Source organism: Ascaphus truei, unplaced genomic scaffold, assembly GCF_040206685.1.
Source record: "Ascaphus truei isolate aAscTru1 unplaced genomic scaffold, aAscTru1.hap1 HAP1_SCAFFOLD_733, whole genome shotgun sequence".
Taxonomy (NCBI): Eukaryota; Metazoa; Chordata; class Amphibia; order Anura; family Ascaphidae; genus Ascaphus; species Ascaphus truei.
In genome coordinates this window covers 55,616-66,311 of record NW_027457068.1, presented here as the reverse complement: position 1 = coordinate 66,311, position 10,696 = coordinate 55,616, and the positions used below count along the sequence as shown (strand labels likewise).

At 43.4% G+C, this 10,696-nt stretch overlaps 1 protein-coding gene across 1 annotated transcript in view; it reads left to right on the top strand.

Moving 5' to 3' along the window:
- Positions 1-2,784: 2,784 nt before the first annotated feature.
- Positions 2,785-10,696, top strand: part of LOC142486093 (unconventional myosin-IXb-like) — a 52,273-nt gene continuing 44,361 nt past the window's right edge. The window contains exons 1-2 of the mRNA XM_075584751.1: positions 2,785-3,541; positions 5,687-5,899. Coding sequence (XP_075440866.1) covers positions 3,333-3,541; positions 5,687-5,899 — 422 coding nt within the window. The 5' untranslated portion in view covers positions 2,785-3,332. The remainder of the gene's footprint in view (positions 3,542-5,686; positions 5,900-10,696) is intronic.

Genomic DNA, 10,696 nt, shown 5'->3' with positions numbered 1-10,696 from the left:
GGTCTGACTGAGACTGCACCTGGAGCCAGCATGTGGAGGAGCTTTTCTGTTTGCTGAGCCTGCTTGCTGGTGCAGGAACTGAGAAAACATTTCCTCCATTTTTTTAATGTGTGCCCTTTGGATGCATGGGCCATCCAAGATCCCACTTCGCACCACCTGTGGCAGGACGGCTTCGCAATAGGGTCAGTAGGAGTCCCAACCAGTAAGTAAGGCTTTTAACTCCAGTGGTTTATTTTCCACAATCAAATAAACATTAGGCACACTGTCCCTTTAAGACAAACAAACCATAAAATAAAACCCTACTCCATTAGGGGACTAACTATACAGAAGGTCCCTATCTCTCCTCTGGGTAGCTAGCCTACTTCCAGGTTAAACAAGATTATGCAAATATCTGCAGTGAAAATATATAAAGTCCTTATCTGTGTTTGGGGAGCTTTGTCCCTAGAGAGTCCAAGTAATCCCTTCTGGATACTGCAACAGCAGCTTTAATTCCTCTGCAGGGTTAGGAGGCTGGTTACTAGTAGACAGGGCTGTGTCCAGCAGGCTTGTCTCAGCTTGTGACAATCCTCTGTCTGGGGGAGCAGAACCTCCGGCGTACTTCCTGGTTTGGAAAAGTCTCTCTCCCTTCCTGCTCAGGTCTGGCATCTTATACAGCTGCCTGACAGCTACCATAACTCAGCCCTGATGCCCAGGTATCTCTGTGTTAACCCTCTGACTGGTGGTTTCAGACGTCAGATGTATGTTTCCCATGCATAATTGACAGCGAATGACTTCACCCTGTCACAATCATCCTCCTTCAGAGCTTTTTCAGGATGGTCATGGACAGGAAAGCCTTCCTGAGAATGAAACTCGCTGCTGTGAGCATACAGATGAGGTCAACACCCTAGTGTTAGCTGGATGACCGCTGCACCCTGCATAGAGCACAATCCGTGGCCTAACCCAGGGGTGCGCAAACTGGGGGGCACAATATTTTCAGAGTGTGGCGCTTAGAAGCCCCATGCTCTTCCCCACAACATTTAAATTAAATGCCGGGGGAGAGCGCGAGGCCTCTGTAAGGCTCTTACCTTGTCTCCGGCGGCTTCTTGTGGGTGCAGACAAAGCTTGCTTACCCCTGGCTTAAACCTTTCACTGTCAGGGAACAATGTGTTGCAGGCATCTCCGGCAGTGAAAGGATTAATCATACTACGTATTCAAACCTTGTTTTTTTTGTTTGTTTTGTTTTTCCCTGTATATAGTTTAAAAAATAAATTATATTAAAAAAACACGATTGCTCTTTCCAACACGGTTTTTATTTTTAAAATCTGATGCTTTGTTCAGGAGATAGAAGCTTATGCAATATTAAGTGTCTGGGAGGTTAAAATAGAGCTCTCCCCAGGGCCCAGTGCTGTATAAAGTTTACCATGGTAACATCTGAAGCAAGAGATTAATGGAGACATAATTTCTAACTGTAGCCAGGTCCCCTCTGGCTCCCCGGTTCCCCGCCCTCTCTCCTCTTAACTCCGCTGCTGCCGTGTGGTTGCGGGTGGCGGCGAGCTTGCCAGCGGCCCCTCTGCAGGGTGCCGCCATGTTGGATTGGTGCATACGCATGCGCAAAGGCTCGCGCAGAAAGTGCGTGGCGGCCATTGAAGGGTTGCACATGCACAGTGGAGTGAGCGCACATGGCGGCCCATAGGTGCTTAGGGGCAGGAGTACCACACGACGCCAGGGAGCCAATCGCTCGGCTAGGTCTCCTGCAGGAGATACTATTTTGTGGCTGGAATAGGAAGTGTCAGTAAGTGCTGGGACAGGACAGGGGTAGGAGGTATGTGAACAGGGGTCTGTGACCCTCTGCCATAGGCCAGATTCCCCCTAGGCCCCAGCTAGGCCCCGGCTCCACCAATTAGTTTGTAGCTGCTACAGGGACAGGCCCTTAGGTAGGGACCCTGCCCCACTAGCTAGTAAATAGATCAGGGACACAGCTGGGACCTGGGACCAGATCACTCCTGCTGACAAAGACTGTCATCAAGGTGGGACACTCCAGCGGGAAACCACCCCACGCGGAGGCAGACTCGTCGCGGAGGCTATGGTTGGATCAGCGAATCCCTTGTCTGTTCAGTCGGCGCGTCCGGTTGCTGGAGCACCCGGCAGGTACCTTACAGAACGTGCACCAACTGTACTACACTCCATTTAGTGGGCCGCGCAGTCACACACATTGGGGTGGGTGTGGGACCTTGTGGGACTGGGATTCTCTGGACACAGTGTGGGTTACACGGTGGTGGGGTACAGCCGTGTGAGGCGTGTGGCAGTTGTATCTTTAGTCACATAGAGTTATAAGGTATTATAGAGTATAAGATATGTTACAGTAAAGGCCTTTCTATTTTACATTGTGTGTGTTCATTGTTTGGGTCCTGTGAGGAGCTCCTCCCACTACGTTGGGATCCCTCTCAGGTGGAGGCGCTGCACCAAGGTTGTAAGTATATCACCCTAGGCTCCCCGTGGCGGCGGCTTAGGCCCCTGTGAGCCAACAGGTAAAGGGCAGCACCAGTAGCCATCTTGTTTACGGGGAAACAGGGCTACATAACACTTAAAAGATTTTTTTAAAGAGCAGAACCTGCTGAGGCAGCGAAATACTAACATTTATCATATTTATCCTGATCAGTCCCTAAAAAACCTCCCTGAGAGCCTCGGTAACCACATTGGGACTCTATGGAATAGATTATATAGTCAGTTTAGTTTATATCAATGTCTGTTATTTCAGCGTTTAACGTATATAATGTGTTTATATTAACTAGCAGCCAATAAGTGGCTAATAGGGCTATTGGCCATTACTATGGGGGAGTGAGGCTTGTGGGGGAGCCCGTGTTGGGGGTAGGGGCCTCGGTAAGTGCCAGTGACATACCAAATAAGACATAAATGAACTCTAAAGGTTAATGGACATAGGTGGGAGTTCAAAGATTGATCCGCTTTTGAGATCTCATGAGTATCTGCAGAGATTTCTGAGGTTTTCTTAGGATCTTTAATATAAAAGGGTGTTGGAGACCCGGGTACAATATCCCACATTGTAGAGTCCCACCTATTCCTGAGCCACCATATGCCTTTTGTCACAGAATGCCGTGACGGTCGCCATGGTCTTGATCATCTTTACAAAAAATGCATCTTTAGAATGTTCCGTGGCTGGAACTTCACTGCATTTCAAACACTAACATTTCAGGGATGAGACCTCAAACTTTGATAACTCATAACTGGTGCCTGCTTCTTCTGCGATAAGGAGCTGCCTCTGTTACCAAATTGCTTTAAGACCACTTTGGCAGTGTGTGGGTTAGCGCGCAGCATCCATTGCTCCATGCCTGGATATGGCGACCTGCTGCTTTGCCATGTGTGTGCCTCTGCAGACACGCTGGAGGTCGTTCCGTGTAAGACGGCAGCTGGACCACAGGCAGAGTGCCGTGGCGTTTATCCACGCTTTGTGGAGGGGATGCAGCCAGCGACGGAGGTACAGGAGACACATTCAAGATATCACGCTGCTCCAGGCCCTGTGCAGAGGCTACTTGCAGCGACGGAGGTACGGGGGGGGGAGGGATGGGGACGGACATGGGGGGCAGTGGTTTTAAAGCAGTAATGTGCTCTTCTCACCGTGAAATCTAACCGCCTTCTCTCATTTTTAGCATTGCTGCGGTTTGCAGCAACCCCGCTCATTAAGAAAAAAAATTGAATTTTGTAAATATGAGTTGCCGAAAATTTGTCTCGTGGGGAGATTAAAATGGCTGCAATCCACTAAGAGTAGCATCTGTTGCATACACATATACATATACATATATATATATATATATATATATATATATATATATATATATATATATATATATACATAGATATATACATATATATATACATACATATATATAAAACAACTGTAAATATTACTGTATGTTCATTTGCATGTCTTAGACAGGTCTGCAACCCTTGCTGCAGTGGAAGCGCTGTATGCTGGGCGATAATGGGGAAAGACAGGGTTGCAGACCTGTCTAAGACATGCAAATGAACATACAGTAATATTTACAGTTGCTTTATGCTTTACTGTGGAGGGTTTTTGTCACTTTTTTTACCCACCATAACCTTAATAATAGTGGTGATTACCTAGTCTAGTCTCAAACCTGCTTAGCCATTAAGACCAACCTCACACTGATGATACCCATCAAGGTTGAAACATGTCTGTGAGTGGGTTTAATGGCTTTGCATCTCATCCCAGCCTCTGTCTAAAAGCTGTGTTTAAAACAGCATGCATTGGCTTGAGGATTTGCTTGTGTAATACGAGCTTGAGACAAAAGGTGGCACTGAGTGTTCATTTGCATGTCATTTCCCAGTATCCCTTGCTGCAGTGGAAGCGCTGTATGCTGGGCGACAATGGGGAAAGACAGGGTTGCAGACCTGTCTAAGACATGCAAATGAACATACAGTAATATTTACAGTTGCTGTATGCTTTACTGTGGAGGGTTTTTGTCACTTTTTTTTACCCACCATAACCTTAATAATAGTGGTGATTACATATATATATATATATATCTGTATGAATGTATATATAATAGTCTGATTTCTGATTAGCTAAGCTTGTTGACTACTGTACCTGTGTGTACTCCGATGTATCATCCACGATGTAACATTAATGAAAAGAAAGAAATGGCGGGTGAGCAATGTCCGCCACCATTCACCCACATTAAGAAGGCAGGTGTTGCCATGGTAACAGATTATGCCGGTGAAATATGGTAATAAACAGATGCAAACTCGGCAGAAAATCAAGATTTAGTTGAAATGAAACATTAGAGATTAACACGGCAGGAGCTGCCAAGGTGTCATTTTTTGTGACTTACTACCTGTGTTATGTTCTATGGGATGTTACACATTCGTCCATCAAGTTCAACCTACGCTAAATGTGGATGACAGATACTTTATCCTATAACCCTATTTACAGTATATTGATCCATAGAAAGGCAAACAAAAAACCCCAGTAAAATATCATCTAATGATATCTCATTAGGGGAAAAATAAGTCCATTCCTGACTCCAAGAATTGGCAATCACATTACTCCCTGGATCAACATCTTTCCCATGTATACTTATTTGGTATATCCCTGTATTTCCTTTCTAAAAAGATGTCCAACCTTTTTTTTACACATCTATTGTATCTGCCATCACAGTCTCCATGGGTAATGAATTCCACATTTTCAAAATTATCATATCCCCTCTTAGCTGCCTCTTTTCTAATGTAAAAAAATCGAATTTAGCTAGCCTCTCCTCATAAATCAGATTATTTGTCCCATGTATTAATTTGGTGGCTCTTCTCTGCACTTTCTCCAAATTATAATGTCTTTTCTAAGGACTGGTGCCTATAATTGTACTCCATATTTAAGGTGTGGTCTTACTAATGCTTTGTAAAGGGGCATAATTATGTTTACTTCCCTTAAATCCATTGGCCATTTATTGTAAGATAAGATCTTGTTTGCCTTTGCAGTTACTGCATGACTTTGGGCACTATTGCTGTACACTATTTTGTACATTAACCTCTTGTGTGGAACCGTATCAAAGCCTATGCAAAATCTAAGTAGATCACAATAATTTAGTATTTTCTATAAATACTTTTTAGTGTAATTTTCAATCCCCAATATAATAGTGGTTGGATGGTAATGTTAATATAATATCCGTCTTACCAGGTACAAGGAGATGGTGTCTGAGAAGAGGAGACAGGAAGCCCTTGAACGAGAAGAGGAGCATAAATGGAGACATGACAACTCTGATGGAATGCAGAAGGCAGAAGAAGAGGAGAAAGGAGGGAGAAGGCAGAACGAGGTGGGGCAGGGGGAAGCAGAGGTGATGCCCGAGGAGAATCCAGGGGAGAGCCTAGAGAGCAAGGAGAAGCTGACAGAGTAAGGACCTGCAGATATGTGGCATATCGGTCTGTGTGTACTTGTATCTGTATGATTCACTTATCAGAGAGAGTGACTGAGCATGGACTTCCCTTCCATCCATTGCCCATTTATTGTAAGATAAGATCTTGTTTGCCTTTGCAGTTACTGCATGACTTTGGGCACTATTGCCGTGTACAAGCACTCCTAAATCCTTCTCCATCAAGGATTCCCCCAATTTATCCCCATTTAATTTGCAAGTCTCCTGTTTATTCTTGTTTCTCAAATGCATAACCTTACATTTATCTGTATTAAACCTCATCTGCCATTTACCTGCCCAAGTTTCCAGTCTCCCCAAGTCCTTCTGGAGAGAAATTACATCCTGCTCTGATTCTACTACCTTACACAATTTAGTTTCATCAGCAAAGATTGAGACTTTGCTCTCGATGCCAACCTCAAGGTCATTAACAAACAAGTTAAAAAGCAGGGGTCCCAGTACCGATCCCTGAGGTACTCCACTCACGACTTTAGCCCAACCTGAAAAAGTTCCATTTACGACAACTCTATGTTGTGTATCCTTCAACCAGTTTTCAATCCAGGTGCAAATATTTTTAGAGTCCAATTTGCTTTATTTTGTACATTAACCTCTTGTGTGGAACCGTATCAAAGCCTATGCAAAATCTAAGTAGATCACAATAATTTAGTATTTTCTATAAATATTTTTAGTGTAATTTTCAATCCCCAATATAATAGTGGTTGGATGGTAATGTTAATATAATATCCGTCTTACCAGGTACAAGGATATGGTGTCTGAGAAGAGCAGACAGGAAGCCCTTGAACGAGAAGAGGAGCATAAATGGAGACATGACAACTCCGATGGAGTGCAGAAGGCAGAAGAAGAAGAGAAAGGAGGGAGAAGGCAGAATGAGGTGGGGCAGGGGGAAGCAGCGGTGATGCCCGAGGAGGAGAATCCAGGGGAGAGCCTAGAGAGCAAGGAGAAGCTGACAGAGTAAGGACCTGCAGATATGTGGCATATCGGTCTGTGTGTACTTGTATCTGTATGATTCACTTATCAGAGAGAGTGACTGAGCATGGACTTCCCTTCCATCCATTGCCCATTTATTGTAAGATAAGATCTTGTTTGCCTTTGCAGTTACTGCATGACTTTGGGCACTATTGCTGTGTACAAGCACTCCTAAATCCTTCTCCATCAAGGATTCCCCCAATTTATCCCCATTTAATTTAGCAAGTCTCCTGTTTATTCTTGTTTCTCAAATGCATAACCTTACATGTATCTGTATTAAACCTCATCTGCCATTTACCTGCCCAAGTTTCCAGTCTCCCCAAGTCCTTCTGGAGAGAAAGTACATCCTGCTCTGATTCTACTACCTTACACAATTTAGTATCATCAGCAAAGATTAAGACTTTGCTCTCGATGCCAACCTCAAGGTCATTAACAAACAAGTTAAAAAGCAGGGGTCCTAGTACCGATCCCTGAGGTACTCCACTCACGACTTTAGCCCAACCTGAAAAAGTTCCATTTACGACAACTCTATGTTGTGTATCCTTCAACCAGTTTTCAATCCAGGTACAAATATTTTTAGAGTCCAATTTGCTTTATTTTGTACATTAACCTCTTGTGTGGAACCGTATCAAAGCCTATGCAAAATCGAAGTAGATCACAATAATTTAGTATTTTCTATAAATACTTTTTAGTGTAATTTTCAATCCCCAATATAATAGTGGTTGGATGGTAATGTTAATATAATATCCGTCTTACCAGGTACAAGGAGATGGTGTCTGAGAAGAGCAAACAGGAAGCCCTTGAACGAGAAGAGGAGCATAAATGGAGACATGACAACTCCGATGGAGTGCAGAAAGCAGAAGAAGAGGAGAAAGGAGGGAGAAGGCAGAACGAGGTGGGGCAGGGGGAAGCAGAGGTGATGCCCGCGAAGGAGAATCCAGGGGAGAGCCTAGAGAGCAAGGAGAAGCTGACAGAGTAAGGACCTGCAGATATGTGGCATATCGGTCTGTGTGTACTTGTATCTGTATGATTCACTTATCAGAGAGAGTGACTGAGCATGGACTTCCCTTAAAACCATTGCCCATTTATTGTAAGATAAGATCTTGTTTGCCTTTGCAGTTACTGCATGACTTTGGGCACTATTGCTGTGTACAAGCACTCCTAAATCCTTCTCCATCAAGGATTCCCCCAATTTATCCCCATTTAATTTGCAAGTCTCCTGTTTATTCTTGTTTCTCAAATGCATAACCTTACATTTATCTGTATTAAACCTCATCTGCCATTTACCTGCCCAAGTTTCCAGTCTCCCCAAGTCCTTCTGGAGAGAAAGTACATCCTGCTCTGATTCTACTACCTTACACAATTTAGTTTCATCAGCAAAGATTGAGACTTTGCTCTCGATGCCAACCTCAAGGTCATTAACAAACAAGTTAAAAAGCAGGGGTCCCAGTACCGGTCCCTGAGGTACTCCACTCACGACTTTAGCCCAACCTGAAAAAGTTCCATTTACGACAACTCTATGTTGTGTATCCTTCAACCAGTTTTCAATCCAGGTGCAAATATTTTTAGAGTCCAATTTGCTTTATTTTGTACATTAACCTCTTGTGTGGAACCATATCAAAGCCTATGCAAAATCTAAGTAGATCACAATAATTTAGTATTTTCTATAAATATATTTAGTGTAATTTTCAATCCCCAATATAATAGTGGTTGGATGGTAATGTTAATATAATATCCGTCTTACCAGGTACAAGGATATGGTGTCTGAGAAGAGCAGACAGGAAGCCCTTGAACGAGAAGAGGAGCATAAATGGAGACATGACAACTCCGATGGAGTGCAGAAGGCAGAAGAAGAGGAGAAAGGAGGGAGAAGGCAGAATGAGGTGGGGCAGGGGGAAGCAGCGGTGATGCCCGAGGAGGAGAATCCAGGGGAGAGCCTAGAGAGCAAGGAGAAGCTGACAGAGTAAGGACCTGCAGATATGTGGCATATCGGTCTGTGTGTACTTGTATCTGTATGATTCACTTATCAGAGAGAGTGACTGAGCATGGACTTCCCTTCCATCCATTGCCCATTTATTGTAAGATAAGATCTTGTTTGCCTTTGCAGTTACTGCATGACTTTGGGCACTATTGCTGTGTACAAGCACTCCTAAATCCTTCTCCATCAAGGATTCCCCCAATTTATCCCCATTTAATTTAGCAAGTCTCCTGTTTATTCTTGTTTCTCAAATGCATAACCTTACATGTATCTGTATTAAACCTCATCTGCCATTTACCTGCCCAAGTTTCCAGTCTCCCCAAGTCCTTCTGGAGAGAAAGTACATCCTGCTCTGATTCTACTACCTTACACAATTTAGTATCATCAGCAAAGATTAAGACTTTGCTCTCGATGCCAACCTCAAGGTCATTAACAAACAAGTTAAAAAGCAGGGGTCCTAGTACCGATCCCTGAGGTACTCCACTCACGACTTTAGCCCAACCTGAAAAAGTTCCATTTACGACAACTCTATGTTGTGTATCCTTCAACCAGTTTTCAATCCAGGTACAAATATTTTTAGAGTCCAATTTGCTTTATTTTGTACATTAACCTCTCGTGTGGAACCGTATCAAAGCCTATGCAAAATCGAAGTAGATCACAATAATTTAGTATTTTCTATAAATACTTTTTAGTGTAATTTTCAATCCCCAATATAATAGTGGTTGGATGGTAATGTTAATATAATATCCGTCTTACCAGGTACAAGGAGATGGTGTCTGAGAAGAGCAAACAGGAAGCCCTTGAACGAGAAGAGGAGCATAAATGGAGACATGACAACTCCGATGGAGTGCAGAAAGCAGAAGAAGAGGAGAAAGGAGGGAGAAGGCAGAACGAGGTGGGGCAGGGGGAAGCAGAGGTGATGCCCGCGAAGGAGAATCCAGGGGAGAGCCTAGAGAGCAAGGAGAAGCTGACAGAGTAAGGACCTGCAGATATGTGGCATATCGGTCTGTGTGTACTTGTATCTGTATGATTCACTTATCAGAGAGAGTGACTGAGCATGGACTTCCCTTAAAACCATTGCCCATTTATTGTAAGATAAGATCTTGTTTGCCTTTGCAGTTACTGCATGACTTTGGGCACTATTGCTGTGTACAAGCACTCCTAAATCCTTCTCCATCAAGGATTCCCCCAATTTATCCCCATTTAATTTGCAAGTCTCCTGTTTATTCTTGTTTCTCAAATGCATAACCTTACATTTATCTGTATTAAACCTCATCTGCCATTTACCTGCCCAAGTTTCCAGTCTCCCCAAGTCCTTCTGGAGAGAAAGTACATCCTGCTCTGATTCTACTACCTTACACAATTTAGTATCATCAGCAAAGATTGAGACTTTGCTCTCGATGCCAACCTCAAGGTCATTAACAAACAAGTTAAAAAGCAGGGGTCCTAGTACCGATCCCTGAGGTACTCCACTCACGACTTTAGCCCAACCTGAAAAAGTTCCATTTACGACAACTCTATGTTGTGTATCCTTCAACCAGTTTTCAATCCAGGTGCAAATATTTTTAGAGTCCAATTTGCTTTATTTTGTACATTAACCTCTTGTGTGGAACCGTATCAAAGCCTATGCAAAATCTAAGTAGATCACAATAATTTAGTATTTTCTATAAATACTTTTTAGTGTAATTTTCAATCCCCAATATAATAGTGGTTGGATGGTAATGTTAATATAATATCCGTCTTACCAGGTACAAGGAGATGGTGTCTGAGAAGAGCAGTGTAAGGATGTGCTCACCACAAACGAGACGGGACCGCG